At 41.2% G+C, this 25,807-nt stretch overlaps 1 protein-coding gene across 1 annotated transcript in view; it reads right to left on the bottom strand.

Annotated features, from left to right (window-relative positions):
- LOC117536248 (complement C3-like) overlaps positions 1–17,916 on the bottom strand; it is a 28,162-nt gene extending 10,246 nt beyond the window's left edge. The window contains exons 1-28 of the mRNA XM_034201042.1: positions 17,690–17,916; positions 15,734–15,929; positions 15,452–15,614; positions 12,845–12,939; positions 12,389–12,477; positions 11,542–11,624; positions 11,366–11,453; positions 11,073–11,175; positions 10,656–10,776; positions 10,358–10,473; positions 8,300–8,446; positions 7,893–7,992; positions 7,321–7,415; positions 6,999–7,190; positions 6,708–6,863; positions 6,423–6,552; positions 5,467–5,535; positions 5,152–5,349; positions 4,934–5,048; positions 4,750–4,838; positions 4,486–4,625; positions 3,501–3,713; positions 2,232–2,295; positions 2,028–2,117; positions 1,632–1,838; positions 1,328–1,403; positions 1,087–1,246; positions 467–562 (exon numbers count right to left, since the gene is read on the bottom strand). Of these exons, the coding sequence (XP_034056933.1) occupies positions 467–562; positions 1,087–1,246; positions 1,328–1,403; positions 1,632–1,838; positions 2,028–2,117; positions 2,232–2,295; positions 3,501–3,713; positions 4,486–4,625; positions 4,750–4,838; positions 4,934–5,048; positions 5,152–5,349; positions 5,467–5,535; positions 6,423–6,552; positions 6,708–6,863; positions 6,999–7,190; positions 7,321–7,415; positions 7,893–7,992; positions 8,300–8,446; positions 10,358–10,473; positions 10,656–10,776; positions 11,073–11,175; positions 11,366–11,453; positions 11,542–11,624; positions 12,389–12,477; positions 12,845–12,939; positions 15,452–15,614; positions 15,734–15,929; positions 17,690–17,766 (3,468 nt within the window). The 5' untranslated portion in view covers positions 17,767–17,916. The remainder of the gene's footprint in view (positions 1–466; positions 563–1,086; positions 1,247–1,327; positions 1,404–1,631; positions 1,839–2,027; positions 2,118–2,231; positions 2,296–3,500; positions 3,714–4,485; positions 4,626–4,749; positions 4,839–4,933; positions 5,049–5,151; positions 5,350–5,466; positions 5,536–6,422; positions 6,553–6,707; positions 6,864–6,998; positions 7,191–7,320; positions 7,416–7,892; positions 7,993–8,299; positions 8,447–10,357; positions 10,474–10,655; positions 10,777–11,072; positions 11,176–11,365; positions 11,454–11,541; positions 11,625–12,388; positions 12,478–12,844; positions 12,940–15,451; positions 15,615–15,733; positions 15,930–17,689) is intronic.
- Positions 17,917–25,807: the final 7,891 nt, after the last annotated feature.

Genomic DNA, 25,807 nt, shown 5'->3' with positions numbered 1-25,807 from the left:
AACGTAAAGAAAAAATGTCTTTCTTGAACTAAAAACAGACTATTAGAGAGTCTAAAACTAAAACATGGACAACATCCCAACCGGATAAAACTATTTTAGCTACTATTCAATCTCATGGTGGCCACGCCATAAAGCATATACGCTGATTAATAGTCTATTTACTCTAAATAGGACCATCATTTATCAAATGAACATCATGCTTCAATAAAGAAGACTCAAATCTAGCGATTGTGACCATAAACTAATTTTGAAAATTAGTTGGTTTATTTTCTCTTAGACTTCTATACAATCTGACTTGATTCTGCCACCAGTGGAGTCGCCCCCTGCTGGATGTTAGATGCAGCTTAAAGGCACATCCGGATTGGCTTCACTTTTTAGACCCGGAGCATGTTGGATAGACGGTAAATAAATAAATGAAACAGATGAGAGAAAAATAGAAAACATTGTATGGAGGTAAAGTACTCACACTAATACTGGCAGCACATAGCGTTCGTGACTCCTGCATAGCAATGAGGCAGAAGGCCGTCATGGAGGCCTCTGAATCTGAGCCACGCACATCACCCTACACACACACACACACACACACACACACACACACACACACACACACACACACACACACACACACACACACACACACACACACACACACACACACACACACACACACACACACACACACACACACACACACACACACACACACACACACACACACACACACACACACACACACACACACACACACACACACACACACACACACACACACACACACACACACACACACACACACACACACACACACACACACACACACACACACACACACACACACACACACACACACACACACACACACACACACACACACACACACACACACACACACACACACACACACACACACACACACACACACACACACACACACACACACACACACACACACACACACACACACACACACACACACACACACACACACACACACACACACACACACATGTTATTGTTTTCAAACAGATTAGCTATTTTTGTAGCACATAGATGAAAAACAGATTTCTATGAAACCAGTGAACGCACCATCATCTCTCCATGGATCACCTTTCCAACTTCTCTAAATAAGCCATCAGGTTGCTGTGCGTTGAGAATCAGAAACTTGATGGCCTCACAGATGTGTGGTCTTTGCACTGCCACCAGATTGTGTGCCATGGCAAACACCTTGGCAACATAGGCTGTCAACCTTAGAGGAGAGAAGAAGGTGTAATAGTTTCATACGTGACATACATCATTGTGTGAGTTCAAGGATGTTTGAATGCCTCACCAGGAGCTACTTGGGTGATATGGAAACACAGCAAAAGACCCATCTGTTTTCCGGTAGGTAAGCTCTGTGTTGTAGCCTGTACACAAACATATACATACAACCGTTTTAAAAAGTGAATATCATTGCTCTACTTAATCTTATTGATTAGAAGCCAGTTTAAGGAGTCCTGAATATTTTTCAGTCCTTAGAGCTTCTTTCAAATGATTCTGCTGGCATAGGCTTTTGTTTTAAAAGGGAAACCCAAATGAGGGCTGGACAGGGGTGGTGTGGATTGATGTTCTTTTTCAAACCTCAGTGAGCCTACCAGTCTTGATGTGTTGGAGGGCTTCATTACGTTTATGAAAGCCCACAGCTTCCCACTGGTTGGTTTTGTCCAAATATGTGGCTGCAATGAGAGGTAGGGTCATGCTGATCATGTTCTGCTCTCCACAGCCACCGGGCTGTTTGATTAGAGTACCCATAGAGTTCCCGCTAACAGCGTTCTCCACGAGGGCAGACACTTGTTCTCTCCCTGAATGAACACAGACAGACAGAAAATAAACACAACACGTTATGAATCAACAAGAAGAAACCTCTAAGCAAACAACAAAGTTCCCCAACGACCAGTGAGGTAGATATTTCCAATAAGAACAATAACAATTTATACCAATTGTATGAATAGTTTCCATTGTACATGCACTGACATGGCATCATGTCCCACCTGTCACAGAGATCTGTGTGCTTGTTGGTGCGTTTGGAACCAAATCTTTTTTGGCAATTCCACTGTTGATAATTACTACTTGTTCACCATCTAAAGGGAGAAACAGCAGCAAGTTGCAGCATCAATTAGCAACAGATACAAACATAACGTTGATAAACCACTATACTGTAAAATGCAGCTATGTCATTCATCAAGGCAACTCACCTACACCTTTATTAGAGGGGTCTAGAATTACAATCTTAGGATCTTTTACTAGTACACCTTGAGGCTGGAAAAACAACAGTTAGGACAAACATTAGAAATTACAATTATTGGCATAACTTTTTGAGTAATCTTTGTTTGCTGTTGTTTATCAAAGTGAAGTATGGTCCAAATTTAAATAAGCTTTTTATATATCAATAAGATGCATTTCATAAACATGACAGTTTACGAAACTGACTTTACCAGACTATATCTCTCATACCTGTAACTGTAGCTTTCAAATCAAATCAAGTTTTATTTATATAACACATTTTTTTTTTTAAATGTGGTCGAGCCAAAGTGCTGTACATACAATAAATACACTTTACAATAAAAACACTTTGCAATAAATACAACAGCAAAAATAAAAAATGACACACAGGGAAAAGTCAGGAGTCGTGCTCCGCTCTGACTAGAAGGCCAGGGAGAAGAAGTGTGTTTTAAGTGTGGATTTAAAAACCCCCAGGGTCTGGGCCGACCTCACATGGAGGGGCAGAGTGTTCCAGAGCCTGGTGCCAGCTGCTGCGAAGGCTCGGTGCCCTCGGGTTTTGAGCCTGGTCTTGGGCACTATCAGCAGCAGCTGGTCAGCCGACCTTAAGGCTCTGCCTGGGGTGTGGCGATGGAGGAGTTCGGCTATATAGGCCGGAGCCAGCCCATTTAGGGCTTTGAAAACAAATAAAATACGTTTAAAATCAATTCTGAACCGAACTCGAAGCCAGTGCAGTGAGGCCAGAATTGGGGTGATGTGGCCACGCTTTTTTGGCCAGTGAGAAGACGTGCAGCTGCGTTCTGAACTAGCTGCAGGCGTCTGATTGACGCCTGGTCCATACCCACATACAGAGCATTGCAGTGATCCAGTCTCGAGGTAACAAAGGCGTTAATAACCCTTTCTAGGTCTTTAAAAGATAAAAACGACTTGGTCTTAGCCAATAGTCGTATTTTAAAAAAGCAGGTTTGGCTATGGTGCTGACCTGCTTATCACATGTCAAGGCGCTATTGAAGGTCACTCCAAGCTTTGTCACATTATTAAATCGATTTTATTCAAACTGAGGTTTTCAAAGGATTTCTAGACGGCTTGTTGCTTGAAACTAAAAGTAGTAACAAGAATATTACATCCATAATGCTACAGACCTCGGATGAGTACTTTTTTATGGCAGCTTGAACATTTTACTGCAATAAGAGAACAATTCCACATGGTGTAAGAAAAAACACGACATGGAGTCTTTTTCTTACCACCACCCGCAGCATCTTCATAATTCCATCATTAAGCCATGAATCTTTAACAGCAGCTTTGACCTCAATGCGGAATTCTCCTTCTTTCATGGGAATGATGATGAAGGGCACAGATCGGGTAGTTTGAGCCCCAATTCGGACCTCCTGGCGATACTTTCCACGCTTTGAAGCCGAACTGCACACATTATCCTCCTCAATCAGATCAACCCGCACCTTGAGAACAGGACAAAGATGGACTGGAGATCGTGAAGTTGCTCAAAGATAAAGACTATTATTGAGGACACAATAGGATTACATCAGTTTTATTTTAGCTCATCCATCGATAATGCTTTCCTGATTTTAATTCACATTTGATGATATCCAGTGTTTTTTACAGGATCAATCTGATCTTAATAATAAAAGGCACACTGTTAATAATGCAGTAAGGTTTCCCGCTGCTGAGGCATCTATCGTTTTTCCATCCCAGTTCAGACATGGTGCCCACTAGCATTAATGTAGCATCAGAGCGTCACCTGTGGCATTTTCATCCCACAAAATATGGAATTGATAGCTACAGTCGCTACATAGAGCGTCCTTTTCAAAGTAGATTGATGAAAATAGTTATTTTTGAATACTTCTTGGTGTTCTAATTAACACTGAATTGATCAGATTAAGCAGCCCTATAGTTTTTTCCCCAAGCCAGAGTAGACATTGTATTACTAGAGCGTTGTTTGGCCGCGACATTCTATTTTTACATTCACGCATTTGTTCAGAGCTACGTCATGCTTTTTATCACGCAGGTAGGCCTATAAATTAAATCTAAACTGGGATGGAAAAACGATAGTCGCAGGCCAACCACTATGTGAGCAGGAATGAAAAGTCTAGAGTAGGAAGGTTATTCACTCTCTTTTTTGATACAGTATGTCAGTTGAATATTTGCTGTTGATTTTGCCCTTTAGTCTAAAATGTTCTCTTGCCTCTTATACTGTATTTAACACAGACTTACAGTTGCAGGATCGTCGCTGTAGTTGTGCAGGATTGCCTTAACTTCCAGCTGCTCTCCCCGGACAGCAGAGTATGGCAGCCTGAGATCAATGAAGAATTTCTTCTGGACAATCACCTCTAACGAATCACCAACACAGATTCCTTTAAGATGAGAGGGACAATACAAAGGGATTACAAAGAGAAAGAGAGAGAGAAGATTTAAGGGATAACAAAAGTTCAAGTTTAGATTCCTAAACGAAACAGCTTTCAGTCACTGAATCCTCACCGTGAGTAGTTGACAGACTAATGCCAGTGAACTGCCAGGTGGTGATTGAGTCTTGCAGTGGAACATTTTTAGTCATTGATGTGGTTTCACTGAAAACAAAGAACAGTGTTACATCTTTGGGAGGTAAATGTAGGCGTCACTATTGAAGTTAGTGTTTTTTATGTGTGTATGTCGGTTGACTTACCATTCGTCTCGTCCAGTGCAATTAGGAAGTGTGATATCTGACCACAGCCAACTTTCAGGGAACTTGGTGCGAGAAGTAATTTCATTGCTGTCAATGTAACTGTCATCCTCCTCACCTAGAGTGTCAAACATATTTTCATTCAGAATGGTTTGTTACTACTACTATGGCAACAAATGATCACCCAGGGCTTCAGCCCATCCCTTATCCCGGTCTCTTACTGCGAGCCAGTTGAAGGCTCTCCACCTTGCTGTCAGCTCGCTGGTTTTCCATGTCCTTGCAGCAGTGCAGGAAGGCTGCTGCACAGGCTTCACCATCAACAATGTACTCTACACGCCTTTCACAGGTGTAAGAGAGGAGGGTGTCCCTCATGCCATCCAAACAACAGTCCCGTTGCAGTTTTTCTTTATAGTTACTCACTATAAAGAAAAGGGTTTTGAAGAAGAGACAGAGAGATAAAGATTTGTGCAGGAAGGGTAAATGGTTAACATAACAGGAAATTAGGTTATTGCTTTGTATAGAGTTATGATTCTTACGTAAGCTGGTTCTGACATCCATGAATGTGGTGGCTCGTTTCCTCCTGCTCGGTGCCGGACATTTCAATTCTGGAAAAAAAGCAACAGAGACAAAATCTTTTACAGAACTCAACAATATTCAACTTACCTTTAGCATTGTATAATTGATGTGGAACTTTTAAAATCAGAGTGAGGTGATTTCTCTGGTAGGACACGTGAACAGGGTGTGGGGGTGAGAATCTTTGATATTGAACGTCTGATTTATGTAAATTATCAACTTTTTTAGAATACGTGCTAAAGGTGGTTTTTAAAACCACCTCATAATAAGGACAATTCAGCTCATTGGCCAGTCACCATGGTCCATGCAAACTTGGAAATACCTCAAAGGGCAAATTCAACCAAAGACACATTTCCTACAAACAAATACCCAGATATGGGAGCCATAAAAAGCCATAAAAATACCCTTTAGGATGCAGTTCTTCTACTGAACACAATATGCTCACTTCTAAAGAAGCACTTGACTGATGGTGATGAATAAAGGTGTATGTGCTCACTTTTTAAAACTATGTTCAGGGAAGGTGTGAAGCTGACCGTTGAGCGGCCCGACCAAGCAAGGAGGCAGAGGCAGAACGTCCAAAATACAAGCCGGTGTGGGCATGTATTACTCACGGGCACATGACATAGCCTCAATCTCGCTGTTCACGTGAGCACAGTCACCAGCCACAAGGATCTCACACACCCAACAAAGCAGGAAACACAGAGCCTAAATAACCACACTAATTAACCCAACAAGACACAGGTGAGGGGGGAGGAGACAACACAGGGCACCAGGTGAACACAATCAGGAGCAACAGACAAAACGGGAGGGGGAACACTTTTCAAAATAAAACACATGTGCAATATACAAAGCCCAAAGCCGTCAGTCCACAGTGACGAAGTTACCTTAGTCACAGAAGGTGAGAGTAAAGTAGTGTCACCTTGTCTGTAGGCAGTCCCAGAAGCCGTGTTGGACTCAAACAGCAGCCCAGCGTCGAAGAACACACTCATACCGTTCTTCCCTCCACCTGGTGTGCAACCTGTGTCGTACTTCTCTACAATGTCCCACACCTGAGCATAGTGAAAGTCATTCACACACAAATAAATAGACTTACACTTAAAGGCAAGAGGTTGAATGATCTGGAAACTCACATTAAAGTTCTGATATGTCATTAGAAATGTATTCATGCAATGAATGCAAGAAAAATATGATATAAATAAATTGCCTTTTTCTGTGTGAGGCGGTGCTTGTTGTTAAGGACATAGACGCCTTTGTCCACTGCCACCAGTCCCACCATGGCCCCTGGGTCTCCTGTAACCTTCAGACCAAACATCTTGCCAGGCTCATAGGATGGAGCGGATCTCAATGGTTCTAGCTTCAGCTAAATGTGAAGGTGAGGTCAATTAATTACACATACAGTTTGGATTTGTTGCACCAGTTGCTTACATTAAAAAATGTCAGATGAATACAGTAATAAATAAATCAGTTGGTGTGTGTTTTGTATTGCGTGTCTCACCGAGCCCATGCAGGAGTCTTTTACATCCACCCAAACAGAGTCTGATACCACTTCATTCCCATTTGTGTGGTAATAGGCTATGATGCGGAATGATGGCAGCATGTCTTTGGTAATGAGAACCATCAGGGAAATCAGTCGTTCAACTTTTGTGTTATATCTGCCTTTTTGCACCAGCTGACCTCTGCTCATGATCTATAGGAACACAGACTTACATATCAGCACTTATTGCACTAATGAGCGTGTATACTGCACTACACAACTTGATGGATGCAACAAAAAGGGTAGTATAAGCACACATGCACAGATTTAAAACATCTCTCACCAGGTATGTGATGTCAGTGTTATGACTTTCCTGCCTTTCGAGGTTGAGGCTGATTTTCAGGTTATTTCCTAATCGTACATCAGCTGAATCCACACCTGCAAACATGACATGTTGTGATTGCAGTATCTCAAGTATTTCTAAAGTAGAGCATTGTAGCACATTTTCTCCCCATACAACAATGATATTTTACATTGCTTCTGATGGACAGTAATTCTAGAGCAAGAGAGTTCTAGATTAACTTGTTGCATAAAGTGAAAAATATAATAAAAGGAGCATGTTTTCCAGGCATATTATTGTAAAGGTATTTGGCTCAATACCGTCCAAAGTCTTGCAAATCTTAACTTTGAATAACTTCCTCAAATATAAAAATCCACAATTTCATACACGCTTCACTCTACGTTCACTCCGTAATTTGCCAAACAGCCATAATAAGCGCAAGGCGGATTGGAGTCTATTCCTAAATTAGCACCTCTATGCAGTGAATTGAGGATCAATTTAGAATAAAACCGTTATTCAAAAGATACAAAATGAAATAGTGGTATACAAAACGATTCCCACCCCTGGTCTCTTACTTATGTGGATATAGTTGTTGCTTTGGGTAATATATGGGAGAGCTGTCATGGTGGCTGATGCTTGTCTTGTCGATGAAATACGAGGATCATTCGTCTTTGCCTGAAATGAAAGAAACACATAAGCATACATATGGTTGAATAAATATTGAGTCTTTCCTATTCCATCTTTATCCTGGCTACGATTAAGATAAGCTTCACCTTTCACATACTGTAAATTAAATGTGCAAACAATCGGAAGTAAAGCAATGAGCTATAAAGAAGCAAAAACATCTGCTGATAGCTCTGCTTGAATTCACCTTAAAAAATGAATATCAAAAATGTTTATAATGATTATTCATTGATTGCAGGTCAAAGCTTACATTTGAAAAGCGGCCTGTGGTGCCTGTATGCATTTTTAAGAGACTTACAGTGATCGTCAGTAGTTGTGGGTTCCCTCCTGTATTGATGGTTAGCCTTGCCATGCCATTTTCTGCGGTGATGCCATTCATACTGCCTGGTTTAACCACAACAGCAACACCTGGTGCCGGAGTGTTGTCAGGATTCACAACTTCGACCTGCCAACACCGACACAAACAGTTCAACAATCAGAAAGATGTTTTACTGTTTTACTGCCTTCTCAGAATGCCAGACGGCCGCCTGCCAAAGGAAATCTAATACAGCGAGCTGAGCTCTGGTTCCAGAGGCAGAGGACGACCACTGCTGTGCTTCAAATATTACATTACATTGCATTTAGCTGACGCTTTTATCCAAAGCGACTTACAATAAGTGCGTTCGACCAACAAAATACAAACTTGAAGAAAACAGAATCATATAAGTACATCAGGTTTCATAGAGCAAAAACATTTCAAGTGCTACTCAACTGGCTTTAGATAAGCCAGTCCTTTATTAGTATATAAGTGCTTTGTTAATAGTTCTATCGCTCGAAGTGGAGTCGAAAGAGATGAGTTTTCAGTCTGCGCCGGAAGGTGTGTAAGCTATCTGCTGTCCTGATGTCAATGGGGAGCTCATTCCACCATTTTGGAGCCAGGACAGCAAACCCACGTGTTTTTGCTGATGGGAACTTGGGTCCCCCTTGCAGTGCGGGTGCAGCGAGCTGTTTGGCTGATGCAGAGCGGAGTGCACGTGCTGGGGTGTACGGTTTAACCATGTCCTGGATGTAGGAAGGGCCAGATCCATTCGCAGCATGGTAAGCAAGTACCATTGTCTTGAAGTGGATTCTAGCAGTTACCGGAAGCCAGTGAAGGGAGCGGAGGAGCGGAGTGGTGTGGGAGAATTTAGGAAGGTTGAAGACCAGACGAGCCGCTGCATTCTGGATGAGCTGCAGAAGTCGGATGGCACATGCAGGTAGACCAGCCAGGAGGGAGTTGCAGTAGTCTAGGCGTGAGATGACGAGAGTCTGGACCAGAACCTGCGTCGCTTTCTGGGTCAGCTGGGGACTCATCCTCCTGATGTGATGTCGTAAAGCGTGACATGAAGGCCCTGGACATCGCGACGGACGGCTGGCAGAGGACCAGGCGAAGTGGCGCCAGCAGCTGCACGAAGGTGGTGACAGACTTGACAAAGACTGGATTCGTGGACCTGCTCAAAAACATGGACGTACTGTATCTCTCTGATGGCCCTGTACAATCTCTTGTAGATTTATTGCCAATATATTCACTAAGTATTATGACTTTATGGTGACACAAAACTTAACGGGTACATTTCTTAATTTCTCTGGAATATTTCCCTAAATCGGAAAAATCTGCCTTAACATCATAATTAAAATCCACGACAAAGAAAAATTATGTGATCTGTTATTGTTAATAATATAATAAGAGAGAAGTAAACTCTATGTAGGTTTCATAATTTAAAAAAGAGTAACTGTTTTTCAGCAAATCATTTAAAGGTCCCATGTCATGGCCATTTCTACTGATCATAATTCCATTGTTGAGGTCTACTAGATTAGATTGATATTGTTCGCTGTATAGTAGCCTACCTATGTGTATTTACTCTCTGTCCGAAACGGCTTGTTGGAGCTCCTGCCTTCCCCTCTGAGCCCACTGTGCTCTGATTGGCCAGCTCGCCCACTCTGTTCTGATGAGTCCTCCACCGTTGCAGCGGAACATCAGTGATTATGTGTTACAATGGCGTTTGCAACCAGAAAAAGACACCAGTAATGACAAACAGATGAGAATGCTGCGTGGGAGCTGGGTAACTGGTGTCATTTCCTGCTTGCTGCGAGACATCGTAGATAGGTATTTTCTATGTAAGAGTTTTACTCGCTACAGGGTGTACTTTGAGGGTTTGTGACTCTGCAGACCTTTACATGCAGAAACAGCTACATAACACACAAGGGGACGGGTACTAACCGGAAAAGCACGACATGGGAACTTTAAAACATCAAAAATATAGCCATACTTTTGCTAATGTTATTATAAAGTGCTTTTTTCACAGTACTTTTTTAAAGTTAATGTAAATTACTTTACCACAACATCGAAGGTCATTCCTGGTTTGAAATATTTTGGAGTTTTCTTGAAGTGGATGGTGTAAGGAGATTTAACAATCTGAATATTTCTCAACTCTGACTCCACCATTTCACCACCTGTTAATAGATGCAGAAACAAATCAAATCAAAACAGATTAAAGATGTTTTTGTTTATAATGTAATTATATTATTTAAATGCAGTCACTTTGTAGTTGATACAAAAACACTTATCCTATCTTTATACAATATATTTATGTTTCCCCCCTGTCGTTTGGGAAAAGTCTTAGTCTCTTTCTTACCGTTCTCCGTTAGCACACTGACAGCTACATATATGGATTTCGTCACCAGGTCTTCAATGTTTGGGAAGGTCGTTGTGATGTGCTCTCTCTTCAGCGTGACAGCTCCAACACCTTCTTCAATCTAATGTAACATAGTTCAAAAATGTGTCTTAAAATGTAGTTTAGTGTTACAGTGAACAGTTGCTAATACAACATTGTATTTCCTGCTGCTAAGGGTCTCTCAATTAAAACAATATGAAAAGACTGTGTTTTGTCACCACCATCATTTTCAACACACTAAATACATAATATCTGTGAATAGAAATGAAACTGAAATAACTGCAGATCTTGGAGTTAGAGGAGAAATACTAGGCATGTTGTGAGTATGAGACTCTTCCAAAACACATGTAAAATATAGTTAGTGTAGAATGTGCTCACCTGCACTCTCTGAAGAGAACTTGGAAAGCTCTTCTTGTGACCATCATTTATGACCCCAAACACAACGTAGGCCACCCCATTCACCTCTTGACCAAACAAATACCTAAATCCAGAAGAGACGGACATGTATGAATCAAAACAGGTTCATTTTAAACAAAGTAAAAATAAATGATTAAGAAATTAAAAGAGCAAGAGCGTCAACCCAACCTCTAAACAGCAACCTGTATTCATTGCTACAATCAATCCACCAATCAAACAGCCTCTAAAGCCACGGAACAAGAACTTTCTCTCACGTGGCTTTAATGTGGACTGTGAGCTCCTGGTCGTTCACGTAGAAGAAAGAGCTCGTAGGATTCAGTTTAACCTCAAAACTGGGAAGCACTGAAAAAAGATATTTATGGTTTAACCAATCCAGTTAAAAAACGTTGATATTGGTTTTAAATGAAAGTGCAGGTAATGGGAGACTCACCATATTCTTTGACCTCAAACTCTGCACTAAAGCTCTGCTGTGGGTTGCTGTGGAACTTTGCGCGGATCTTCCACTGTCCGATACTAAACATAGAAACACACAAAAACACAACATTTAAACACTAATTTAGAGAGGTTTACTGTACAATTCATAGGCATTAACTGTTGGCCTATTTCTATTGAATCTGTGCATTTACAATTAAAATGCTGCATTGTTATAGATAAAGAAATTAATAAATAAACTATTTATTTGAGAGTGAGAAAATATAATGACCACAAGAAGACAGTTATTTTAATCCTTAATCATTTCGGCCAGAAAGCCAATATGCTACTTTATTACATTCAGATGTGACTCTGAATGTAATAAAGTAGCATATTCGCTGAATGAATTTACAAATGAATTTCCAGATGAAGTGCAGTAAGGTGTTATAGAGCCCAGGAACTACTGTCATTTTGACGGATTAGAACAAACCAGAACAGCGCCAAAGCTTCCCCGCAGCGAGGCTCCGGTGTTTTGCCGTGTTATTCATGCCCGCCAAAAAGGAAATGATATCGTTTCCAAACCGTACTGCCGTACAAATCATTGAAGTGTCTGTGAGTTTTTGCTTTACGCTGTGCGCGCCAGTTCACGAGCCCGCGCACGCCCGCGCCCCCGCCTGTTCTGATCCAGTGTTTTTCACTTACATTCATCATCTTGGAAGTATGGGGTGATGTGTGAACTGAGAATTCTTTGTGTCTCCACATTTCATACAAGATATTACTTTTTGTTTAGCTCTTTTCCAAACACTACATTCGCAACATGGAAATTCATTGTAGAGAACACAACATAAACAAGATGAACTACTAACCTGACGATTTCAGCGAGTTGGTAATTTCCAGAGTGGATCCCTGATTTCAAAGAGACTAGATCAAGTGCTAAGATGATGCCTTCAGGGGTCTAAAAAAGAACAATACAAAAGTAAAACATTAACAGAAACAAGTTAATGTTGTAAATCCATGCTATAGACTATTTTATGCATGTCTCCATGAGCTTGGTCATTGTCTCCATTGAGACTTTTTTAATTTCCAGCTACTCCTAAAATGTATTTATCTACCACTAAAAGAAGTGGCTATGTTTATGCAAATCAACCACTAGAGGGTAGCAAGTGACAGGACAGGTGTTCCTAAAGTAACACAACCCAACAACTCAGGTTGGCTGTGTTTTTACTTTTATTTAGGTTATTCCGGGAAAAGTATCTGCTGTTAAGAATTTGTAATGCAAAGAGGCTTGGTATATGTGCTTATCAAAGATCGGAAAACAATACCACAAACTCAATGGCAATAGACACATCCATTTGGTTGGCATCATCCCTCTCCACAGGCTCCATACGGGGTGTCACAGCAAACATCCTGTAATGAACTGACAGAAAAAGAGTGGACTTAAGACTTTACTTTTTGATAAAGCTTATAGTTGGGGCTTGCTCAGCCTTACTTTGGACCAGCCCCATGTCATGCTGCTATAGGCTTAGACTGCCTCTCTTTTCCCCTGCCTCTATCTTTATGCACTAATGTCCGATAAATGCATGGTAACAACTTGGCAACAGTTCCTCTTGCAGAAAGCACTCAATCGTTGCACATTTTGGATTGTGGATGAACCTGTTGCAGTTCTCCTGATTTAGGTCCGCTGCCACTACTATGTTTTAAAGGTCCCCTATTATACTCTTTTTCAACAATATATCATAGGTCTCAGATATATATAAAACATGTCTCTGAAGTGTTTGGCTCGAAATACTAAACAGATCGTGCATTGTAGCATGCCTTAAACCCCTCTGTTTCAGCCCTGTTCCCAAAGTGATGATGCTGTGACTGTGGCTTTAAATGCTAATGAGCTGCTGCTGGCCACGCCCCTCTGCAGGATATTTGGTCAAAAAAACACAATGGTGCTCTCGGAAGGTTTCCCATTTCTCTCATCTCCACTCCTCCACCTCCTCCACTCCTCCACTCCTCGACTACTCGGTCCTCCGGTAGTGACCCGGAAATGAATTTCAGCGCGTCATGTTGAAGGACATCTAATTTCTCTAAATGCACATTGAGGACCAAGGATCGAGCGTCGAGGAGGCTCTCTGGAGGAGCTCTAACCGAGGATACACTGATGGGTCCTCCACGGCTCCATGGATGCATTTCCGGTAACAGAGATGTTTCAAAGAGTCGTGACGCACGGCCGGACTTATCTCAGCCAATGACAGCTCTGCATGCATCCCCTGGATATTATTTTATTAACTGCTTTCATCGCGCAATGTTTAGAGTGAGAACAGCTGTAGGTGTGTGTGTTTGTGTGTGTGTGTGTGTGTGTGTAGGTGTGTGTGTGTAGGTGTGTGTGTGTGTAGGTGTGTGTGTGTGTGTGTGTGTGTGTGTGTGTGTGTGTGTGTGTGTGTGTGTGTGTGTGTGTGTGTGTGTGTGTGTGTGTGTGTGTGTGTGTGTGTGTGTGTGTGTGTGTGTGTGTGTGTGTGTGTGTGTGTGTGTGTGTGTGTGTGTGTGTGTGTGTGTGTGTGTGTGTGTGTGTGTGTGTGTGTGTGTGCGTAGATCCGGCGGAGAAACAGGTCTCAGTTGGTCTGGTTTCCTCTGCTTAATTTTAATACTTGTAAATAAAACTTTTGGCCCGTAATTTAAATTCCTCATTGTAGCGAGAGAGGAGGGGGGGAGAGATATATCCAGTCTCTGATAGAGTTACGTTATTATGAGAGTGCTCTCATACTTGTTTGATTCTGAAATTGTATATATATAAATACGTGTGTGTGTGTGTGTGTGTGTGTGTGTGTGTGTGTGTGTGTGTGTGTGTGTGTGTGTGTGTGTGTGCCCCCGCAGCTGTAGCCTGCTTTTGCCCCATTATACTATACTATACGGCTCGTCTGGTCTTCAACCTTCCTAAATTCTCCCACACCACTCCGCTCCTCCGCTGCCTTCACTGGCTTCCGGTAACTGCTAGAATCCACTTCAAGACACTGGTACTTGCTTACCATGCTGAGAATGGATCTGGCCCTTCCTACATCCAGGACATGGTTAAACCGTACACCCCAGCGCGTGCACTACGCTCTGCATCAGCCAAACGACTCGCTGCGAAAGGGGACCCAAGTTCCCATCAGCAGAAACACGTGGGTTTGCTATCCTGGCTCCAAGATGGTGGAATGAGCTCCCCATTGACATCAGGACAGCAGAAAGCTTACACACCTTCCGGCGCAGACTGAAAACTCATCTCTTTCGACTCCACTTCGAGCGATAGAATTACTAACAAAGCACTTATATACTAATAAAGGGCTGGCTTACCTAAAGCCAGTTGAGTAGCACTTGAGATGTTTAGCTCTATGAAACCTGATGTACTTATATGATTCTGTTTTCTTCAAGGTCGTGTCTTCCTGGTCGAATGTACTTATTGTAAGTCGCTTTGGATAAAAGCATCAGCTAAATGCAATGTAATGTAATACAGTCAATGAATTAAAAGTAAATATATGAGTCGAGGATAGGAGTCGAGGAGGGAAATTTGAGGAATGGGAAACCTTCTAGGATGAGATTCAGGTGAGCGGGTGTCACCTTGGTTGGTTATTGGCTAATGGTTACACAACCCAAAACAAACATTGTGACATCACAAAGTGGCCTAAATCTGATCAGCTCATTTTCAGACCGGTTTTTGGATCAGGACAAAAAGAGAGATTATTTTTTCCTGAAACTCTTAACACAGATTAATGTATATATTACATGACATTGTGGATGTTGCCTTATAGGTGACCTTTAAGTCACATCTTTATAGTAGTAATTTGTTCACTGATTAATTGGGACTGATTTTCCTAATCAGCCCCTTTGGGCACATTTCACATTTGTAATATGGGGCTTTATGAACAAATATTGCTTGATTTAATGATATTGAATAAATTCACCTCTGCTGTTGGGGGTGTAGAGGGTCTTGTCAGTTTGGATGAAGATATACCCAGACTGAAAGGAGACCATGACAACCTTCTCAAGCAGTCGGTCAGGGAACTGAGCTTGCAGATACACATACTGCTTGATGCTGGGATCCTTACTGAAGTCTCCAGCAGGGATCTGAAATCATTATGAAGAGACACAAACAGTTCATTAGGAGCAGGGTGTGTATAGTATGTGCATTTTTTAATTCATAGATCATCTTAGAAAATGTAGCCGAGTTATAGCGCATCATTTACCATTATCTGTACCAGCGCCTGGAAGTCATCTGTACTGGTAAGTGTCACAGATGCAGTTGCCAGCCTTTTGGTTTTGGTTGGATGGTTCCACACACTGATTATCACACTTTTGTCTGCACCTGTGCAGTCTTGACACTCCACAAAAACGTTTTCTGCTGTTCCTACCCTCAACAAGTTGGGGGCAGACATCACCTCGCTGCAAAGCGGGGGCGGAAAAGAAGATGTATATTAATGTGAATGTGATGTCACCGAGCAGAAAGAACCACATGCTGTTTTGGATGTACTGAAAAAAAAGAGTTCAAAATATGAATTCACACAAAAACCTTTTTTAAATTAACTACTCATCTTGAATTAATGATGCCTCCATGGTTTATTTCCATTCGCAGGACGAGTTTGAAGTGTTTCAAATAGTAAAGTTCAAAGAATATTCATGTGTTTTGGGAATTGTGAGCATACAAATAAATATATGGGATACTGCATGAGTTGTGCTTAAAGTGGTCAAATAAATAAACCGAACCCAATTGGTAAGAACATAATTAAAGGGAACAGTGAGGCGGAGCAGAACATTTAACTTTAGGTTTCAATTCCCCCAAACTGCAGAAACAAACTAAATCTATTTTTCAAAGGATCATGAGCTCCAGCATGGATTACACACAATGAGTAATCTATTGATTACAAAGGTCCAGCACTGGATCAACACAACATTTCATCATATCTCTAGACCCTTGCTCTGTCTGGCATTTTGCGTCGTTGTGCAAACTCTAAACAAAAAATTATGCCAACTTATTGGCATCATTTGAAACACCACATGACCTTGAATTGTGTAACACAGAGTGGACTGTAGCTCCTCATTATGAAAGACACGAGTTAAGGTAATATATGAATGCAGACGTATCTGATCTGATTCTGATCTCATATCTGATTTCAGAGGTGGGAAGTAACTAAGACAGTACATGTATACTTCTTTACTTGAGTATTTCCATGTTATGCTACTGTGTACTTCTACTCCTCAACAGTTCAGAGGTACATGGTGTACTTTTACTCCACTACATGTATTTAATACATTTAGTTACTTTCCAGATTTTGGATGAATGAGTTGAAATATAATCAACTCTTAAATCAGTGCTTTAACTATATTGTGATGATAATACTTTTCTACTTTTACTTGAGTAACATTTTGAATGCTGGACTTTACTTGTAACAGATATTTGAGTACTTCTTCCACCTCTGTCTGATTTCAAACTCTTCCATTAACACAAGTTTGCAGCTGTGTGTTTTGCTCCACCTTGTTGTAAATACAATTGCAGCAGCTTGACCACAGAACGATTAGAAGTCTCACAGAACGTGAACGTTGTGATCAGCTGATTTTGCGCAGTTCTCCAGTGTGTGCGGGGCACAGAATGTGCACAGGGGTGTCTCCCTCCGCAGCCAGTTGGTGTAGTTTTGGTACAATTCTGTACCGACGTTAACAACAACCCTGTCTGTGCACACGGCAACCAACCTAGTCGTCCAGTGTTCTAAGCCTCTGCCTCCTGTAAAAGCGTCACAGGTCCGTCGGTTATGGCCTGCGGATGCACGGCTCGGCCGGCACCCAGTTCAATCAGTCCAAGAATGTCTGGCGTTTTTTGCAGGGAGCAAAAAGCCGAAGTGGCTGCTTAATGTCTTTTGTTTTTTTGGACATGATGTCTTATAGTTTACTCCATTGAGTGTAGACAAGAAACACGTGTAGACTAAATAAGTGTTTTGTTTTGATGACCTATCAGGTACGCAAAGGCGCATAGTGACACAAGTGACGTTATACGCATTTCAGATGTTTGCCGTGCCGTACCTGCGTACCAGTTATGTGCACCCCTGATACCAGGAAGATCACCAAAAACTAAAAAAGATATATCTTTGTTTTCTGAGAAATGATTCAAGCAGAGCTGGAGTGGGTAAAGGTACGACATGTCTACTTACATTGGAGCTCCATCAGCAAGAGAAGTCAGGGAGACGAAGGCCAGAGAGGCCAGCAGCCACAGCAGAGTCTTCCTCATCCTCCTACCTGATCCTGGTCCGCTGTCAGTGAAGTGTCGCTATGCAGCACTCTCCTTTTATCCTCTCACTGCCCCACCACCACCTCACCTCACCTAGTCTTTCTGTCCACCTGTATGAACACAACCACATACACACCATTTCCCAGCAGCAGTTGAGAAACTGATAAACACAAGGTCCAATTTGAGGAAAAAGATAAACAGTAGAAAATCAATAAGGGGTAACGATAACATGTTTGACTAACTTTGGAGCATAAAGTTGAATGACCAGTTCAAAATGACTGCCAAATAACTATTCTGCATTTATGTTGTTTTTAAATGTGACAACTTGTTCTTCTTTTCTTGTTTGGGAAATGTTACTAATGTTTAATTCTTATTCTGAACCTGCTGGATCTGCACACATAGTCAATCATATTGAACATGCACACTAAGTCCTAAGGTAAAAACTGTTGAGTAATACTTGGCAGGGATTTTTGGAGTTCCAACACCATTTTTTTCTGATATTCAAATCATTTTATGGCTCAGTTTATTTGTGATTTGAATGGATTTTGCGACTATATTGAAATAAATAACAATTCAAGAACGAGTTATATCCTAAAAGAAGGATGCCATTGTTTGATAAATATACTTTTCACATACAGGTTAAGATGTAGGGTATGGGCATAAGGAACATTCTAGCTGGTAGTGAGAAGAAATCGTCCGGTTACGTACTGATAATTAAACAAGACTGTGTTTTGGATGGCAAAGGGGCCATCCCCTTTTCATACAGTAGACCTGTGAGCATGCTCGTGTGCAAGCTATGTGATTTTGATGCAGAGGATGCTGGAGTGACAGGCTCAGGAGACAGAAGATTTGGAGCCTACTTCCATCAAAATCTTAAGAATGCCAACTCATAGGCAAATACACGATGCTTTTAGCAGACTGCAAGGACTCCAGGAAGTTCTGCTCTAATGTAAGGAAATGCAAGGCAGGGCTGGTGACTGTCTGTGAGTCCATTTTGAGGCCAGATTGTACTGTCACAGTCTGAACTTTGGCAGTAGTGGGAGGAGGAGTAAGCAGGAATAGTTCAAGGATTTATTGACATAATAAAAAGTTTACTGGCATTAGCAAGTCTGATCAAAAGGAACTGAGAATCTAGGGGTAAATAAGAACAGGCAGACGAGTCACTAGCATTCAGTCTGCCAACAGTCAATATTAGATGAAAAAGCAAGAAAGCTGCCAGAGGGCTTGTCCATCATGTTGGAGGGACAGGGTTTGTGCACATGTTGATGTTAGCTTATTGGATTCATTCCAAAATGACTTATACACATTTTAAATCACATCAATTAAAAGGGCACATTTTTTCATTTGACATTCATCAGTTGGCCAGATTTACAGCCTATCAACAGTTCAAAGTTGGTTTAAATTGTTTTTGCACTTTTAAAGGTTAGACACCATTGTTTGGTCTCACATCTCTTATGAGCTTACACCTAACAGCAAAGTAAGAAAAGTAAATGACTCTGTCTACAACTGCTATAGCTTATCTCTCTACAATTTGACATTAAGTCTTCGTGCTTCCATTCATTCTTGATAAGCCCCATACTGTGATCAAAACTTCTGAAGCAATGGAGAGGACTCAGAGAGACACGGAGAGAGCATGAACTTTGATGGCAAACACTGATGGTTTATTTTGAGCTTCGGCCGGAGAATTCACAAGACATGTGCTGGGCCACGAGTTGACGCAGCGGTTGCCAAACCAATTCGGAAGATCTCTACCCCAGACCCATGTATTTAGCTGGTTCTGAGAGAATAATCAACGTTGTGCATAACGAGATAAAGCACTACAGTATAACCTCTATCAGCTGAAACCGACAGGCAGGAATAGGGAGACAAAACACTGAGAGCACAGCTGCCCAAGGTCGCAGGTGCTCATTGAGGGCAGTTCAAACTGATAAACAATTATGGGCCCAGGAAAATATTTCCCCAACAGTCATTATGTATCTATATAAGCTTTCATATATTTTGAATCCCAGCTAATTTCAAATTGTTTTATACATTGTTAAACTTCCTATACATTTCTTCCCTGAACTCAACATTATAATATTTCATATATTGCTTATGTTAGAACCCAAGCGGCAAACTCTGGGGCAGAGCCAGGAGGCCAATAAGGAAGTGCCTCAAGCTGCAGTTCATCTAGTGGCCAGTAGGAGCAGTCTGCAGAAGGGAGCAATTTCTATAGACCCTCATGTTAAAATGACCAACTTTACTGCAGAAATCAACATGTACTCTGCATTATTGTACTCAGGACAGGAGTTTCACTGCGTATTACTCAAAAAGTACGGAGTAAAAGTATTTCATTGTGTTTGTGGTAGTAGTCTAACAAGTACTGAGTCCAACATTACCAATTGTAATAAGAACTTATGGCCAAAAATCATTTTATCCCTCATCATCAAATATAGCAGAAGTGGCTTGAATTTGTTCTCAGGAGGGGAGTTTGACAGAATAACTGAAAAACTGGGAAAATTAAAAGCTGATGTTATGAGATTTTAAGACCAGTACAGGACAAACTACACTTTTATTGTGAAAACAAAGATCTGCACACCAAAATATTTTTGTAATCTATCAGGACCATCATTTGTTTGTGACGCTGCACCTCAGAGAAGGTCTGGTTATAGGCGAAAAACACAGTCAGCTGATCAAATGCACCTATTTCCACATCTACACTCCATCAGCTGATTATTTCTATTTGCCTCACTTTATGAGCTTCACATCGCTTGTGCCTTGTACCGCATAGTTTGCAACGTCACAAATAAATGGGGCCAATCTTCACTCAGATGTGAATGTGTAATCTAACATTTTCAGTAAGAATAATGGACGAAAGGAGTGCAAATACAAATACAATTTATTGAAATGTGAACCAAAACTTCATCAAAATGTTGTAAATAAAAAGCACATATGGACAGAAGGTGTAAACCTATTAAATGTATAAGTAAACACATTTAGTCAAATAAAGTGACAGACTAGGCCTGTGCAGTTGGTATCAGCTTTGCCCAGCATGGGCTCCTTCATCAGCCCTGGTCCTCCTCGCTGAGGAAAGACCCTCAGTCCTCCTCGCAGAGGAAAGACCCTCAGTCCTCTCCAAACCAACAGACAGGACGTCCATCACACGGAGGTTTCTCCCTGAAGTCTCTGCAGCTCTCTGGACACCACGCTGTCTCAATCCGTCCACACTGAATATGAGAGGGGGAAAATGAAAATAATAAATGCTTTAGACAATACAAAATATAAACTTAACTGAATTGTTTGTCTAAAGCAGGGGTGGGGAACCTCCGGCCCCCGGGCCGTATACGGTCCGCGAGACCATTTCATACGGCCCTCGAGGTAAAAGGTTATAAACACACGTCAAAAAAAAAAAGTAAGAAATCTAGACCGCAAAATAATTAAACAAGCGAGTACCTATCTTTCCTGGCCGAGCACAGGTTCCTTGAACACAACACGAGCCTAACGTGCCGGAACGCGGTTCCGCAAAAATTGCAGTACGCATAAGGAGCATGGATGTATAATAAGAACTGGATACAGCGTGGGAGGCGGGGTCTCGTTCTTTCCTATGAGAGCTGCTCATTGGCGCCTTAGGACAAAATGGCCGAACCTTTGAGAGAGCGAAACGTCACAGATTACCCGTCATGCCTGGCTGTCAGAGCAAAATAACCAAGCCCGCAGGAAGTGCGCCGGACTCTGAGGAAAATATTCGTTGTGGCCAAACGGCGGTACTACACTTCCGTATCAGTCGCCGGGCCCGGAAATACTTTTTCCCATTGACTAACATTGGGAAAGAGACGTCTGTAAATCATTGGATAATGTTTTTAAAACTAAATAAACTACCCAGTATGAACGTTTGTATAGCCCTTATTAAAAACATTCGGTCCTCAAGTTGTAAAATGTGCTAATAACGTTATTCTGAGAGTTATTTTCCTCGGCATTATGAACGCCCATCTAACCCACGGGACCGCACCGCCCGGCACGTACATGTGACGTGTTCAGTACTACATGACTTTTACCTTTACCCATGGATGCACAATAAGAACGGATTATAAAATTATATGAATACTTTCGTGACGTTTCGCACTGTCAAAAGTTGGGCCATTTTGTCCTCATGCGCCAATGAGCAACTCTCATAGGAATGAACGAGGCTCCGCCTCCCACGCTAACCTGTTTAGAGTCGGAGAGGCCCTGATAATTTATTCCGGTAAATTACTCTGACCTACTAATTGACCTGACCGAAGTTATTGAGTCTATGTAAGGTTGCTGCTTGGCTCAGATCCACCAACATCAGCAAGGTCTCACCTCTTCCTAACCCCCCGAAAAACCAAGGTTCAATTAACTGCTGTTTCAATTCAGACAACTCTTTTTTAATCTGTTTAAGCGATCCCGAAGGATTTTGATATCAGTAAATGGAGTGTGCTCCTACCTAAGTGTGTGTGGCAGGGTGCAATCTTACCTTTGAAGCAGGAGAGGATTGGCACAGGTGTCTTTTAAATTATCCCAGTCCAAAAGGTGGGATCAGTTTATTTGAAGAAAAATAGGTCCAAACTAATACAGGGTTTTTACCTTCTCTCTTACAACATTATAATAATACTAAAAAAAAAACCGTGCTGTGATCATGTTCAAACGAAACTTTAATTCACAGTCTTACATTTATTACCAAAATGTTTAATTTCAACTGCCCATTTCAGTTGTGACATTTTTAAAATTCTCCCGATAGAATTTAGAGATATTTCCTCGTAAAACGACCGGTGACAATAAAAAGCGCATTCAACTTTTTCATTTTACCAACTCAATTCTCATCAGTTTCATACCTTTTTTCCGACACAGACGGCGGATTAACCTGTCAAAAACACATTCCTATCCGCCAAGAGTTCGAATGAAGGTCCTTACAGGTCGCGGGTTATAATATTCAAACACTTTTTTCCGACACAGACGGCGGATTAACCTGTCAAAAAACACATTCCTATCCGCCAAGAGTTCGAAGGAAGGTCCTCACAGGTCGCGGGTTATAATATCCACAAACACATCTCTCATCAAATCATTCCACTCAGCCAACAACCAAGAAAATCGAGAGATATTTACCCCGTCTGACAGAACCAATACCGAGAGCTAGTTACCCAGCTCTGAAGCACACAGCCTACCGGGAGAGAGTCTACCAGGGGTTACCCCCCCTCTCTTCCGCGCTCTCTCAAAAAACAAGTCTCTTTATGCTAAACAAACTGGATCGAAAACCCAAAAAACAAACTCCTCCTCTTCACCCAATTTGTGAAGAACTGCGCATGCCCTGTAATGTACAGGGCTAAACATGTCTCAACATGTTCCATAGTTTTATGACATGAGACACACCTCCTCATGTTAGTGTGAAAAGGACATGAACTCTCTTTGGCCTCTAATGTGTTTCTCTAGTGTGAAGCCCCCCCTCCCTGTGGACTGCTGCCAGAGGAGAGGAAGAAAACTCAACCTAAACAAAACACTTTGTTTTGTTTACAAGAATATAATTGATTATATTTGATTATAACTAACTTTCGTTTTTAAGTATTAAACATACTATGAAAACTCACAACACCCTCTTTTCAAAACGCAAAGTTCTCAAATAGCAACAGAAAAAATTGCAAGCATAGATACATATTCAAAAACCATCAAGAAGCATTCTCATTATGGGTTTATACAAGAATATAATTGATCATGTATGATTTATAATTAACTTTCGTTTTTAAGTATTCACTTCATACCATGATCTCAATTAACTTTCGTTTTAAGTATTCACTTCATATGAAGATCTCAACAAACGCTAACCAGTTCTTATTATACATCCATGAAAATAACCTGTATGTGCGCTCACAGAGCAAGCGCCCCTTAACAGCAGTCCTTGTTATTACTGTATATAAATAATAATTTGTTATTATACATAATAACAAGGACTGCTGTTCATCTACACAACAGTGGAACATGTTGATTTTGGGGAGGCCAGGACTGTATGATATGTTCTATGTATTCGTAGTGCTTTTATCTCCTGATTAAGAACACAACTTGTTCGCCACTGGTCCCATTAATCTGTCAATAGAGCCATTTTAAACTTGGATGGCTCTGGCAGAATGTTGTCCAACAGGAACTGAAGACATGAAGACAGCATTCCTGAAGTGCAGTACAATGTTAGTTGTCAGTTTCATGTCACTGCTGTAGATGTTTTCAACTCCTTTAAATAATATTAGCAATTTTCATTCACATTTTTTTTGAAAAAAGCTTTCTTACTAGTTTGAAAACTTTTTTAGGATGTTTTTTGATCAACTCTTCTGGTATAATTTGGGATAATTTTCAAAGAAAATTCAGCGTATAGTGCTGTTGAATTGAATCTCATGTTTCAACTCAATGAAACACTGATTTATCTTTTAATCTGAAGCAATGCATCGTGTTCTATAACAGCATTTTTCAAACTGTGGGGCTCGCGGAGGTTTGCGGGAGCTGTTCAATCCATAATAACAAATACAATGATAGCTGGATCTTTGTGTCTTGTTATTAGCAGAGAAAATGTAATGTTTGTACAACTATGCTGGGAGGATGAAGACACTTGAATATTATTGGGCTGTGTTTCTATTTTCTCTTCTTCTTTCTTTCTTTTTTATGTTTTGATTGTTTTGCTGATAGTATGTAAAGTCCGTCTTGTTTATTAAGTGTCATTACTATGCAGAAAAACTAATGAAGAGATGTATACAAAAAATAAAGAACAGTTACAAAAAAATGAATAAACAAAATGAATAAAAAAAGAAAGAGAAAGAAAATGTTTGAAAGAAAAAGGAAAATAACAAAGAAAAAAGAAACAAATACAAGAGAAAAAAAAGAAAACAGTTTCAGTCCAACGTTGATCCAGAAGTCTCTCTCTCTCTCTGGTTGAGGACTCTCTGTTGGTCTCTGAGTTTGGAGCCCAGCAGCAGCTGTGGAAAATACACAGTTAGTAACATCATGTTGACATGGAGAAAACCTCTTTCCATACAATTCTGTATCAGATATTTTTAATGACCTTGCCATTTCACATAGAGCTACCATCTACATATTTAAAAAAAGTTTTAATTTAAATACTCACCAGTGACGTTGAGCCAGCATCTCCTAGAGTTAGTCCCATCAGGTCTGATGAGTATGGCACACACATAAAACCCAGAGTCACTGGTCCTGAGTCTGGAGACATGAAGTGTGAGGCGTCCTTCTGTGAGGACGTCTTTGTCCCACTGGACTCGTCCTGCAAACTGTGGATCCTGAGACTCTGGGGATTCAACACCTTCATTTAGATGAAACAGGACGCAGGGAAATATATCACTAAACATCTCACAGAAGATAGAAATGGATCTGAAGTTAGTGTCTCTTCTGGAGCTGAAGGTCCACTCCAGGGTGATGTTCTGGTTCTCCTCTGTCTGATAGAAAGTCTGATTCACATTCACTACACCTGTTCCTGTGGAGGAGATACAGAGGGACTCTTTAAACTGCAGCTATGTTTCTGTGGAGGAGACACAGAGGGACTCTTTAAACTGCAGCTATGTTTCTGTGGAGGAGACACAGAGGGACTCTTTAAACTGCAGCTATGTTTCTGTGGAGGAGACACAGAGGGACTCTTTAAACTGCAGCTATGTTTCTGTGGAGGAGACACAGAGGGACTCTTTAAACGGCAGCTATGTTCATGTGGAGGAGACACAGAGGGACTCTTTAAACTGCAGCTATTTTCCTGTGGAGGAGACACAGAGGGACTCTTTAAACTGTAGCTATGTTCCTGTGGAGGAGACACAGAGGGACTCTTTAAACTGTAGCTATGTGTCTGTGGAGGAGACACAGAGGGACTCTTTAAACTGCAGCTATTTTCCTGTGGAGGAGACACAGAGGGACTCTTTAAACTGTAGCTATGTTCCTGTGGAGGAGACACAGAGGGACTCTTTAAACTGTAGCTATGTGTCTGTGGAGGAGACACAGCTTTAAAGAGACAAACTGGAACTAACCAGTAACAGTGTGCTCTTATTTATGACAGAGCTGCATG

This window comes from Gymnodraco acuticeps, unplaced genomic scaffold, assembly GCF_902827175.1.
Source record: "Gymnodraco acuticeps unplaced genomic scaffold, fGymAcu1.1, whole genome shotgun sequence".
NCBI classification, from domain to species: domain Eukaryota; kingdom Metazoa; phylum Chordata; class Actinopteri; order Perciformes; family Bathydraconidae; genus Gymnodraco; species Gymnodraco acuticeps.
Note: the sequence above shows the minus strand (reverse complement) of the source record. Positions and strands in the feature narration are given on the sequence as shown.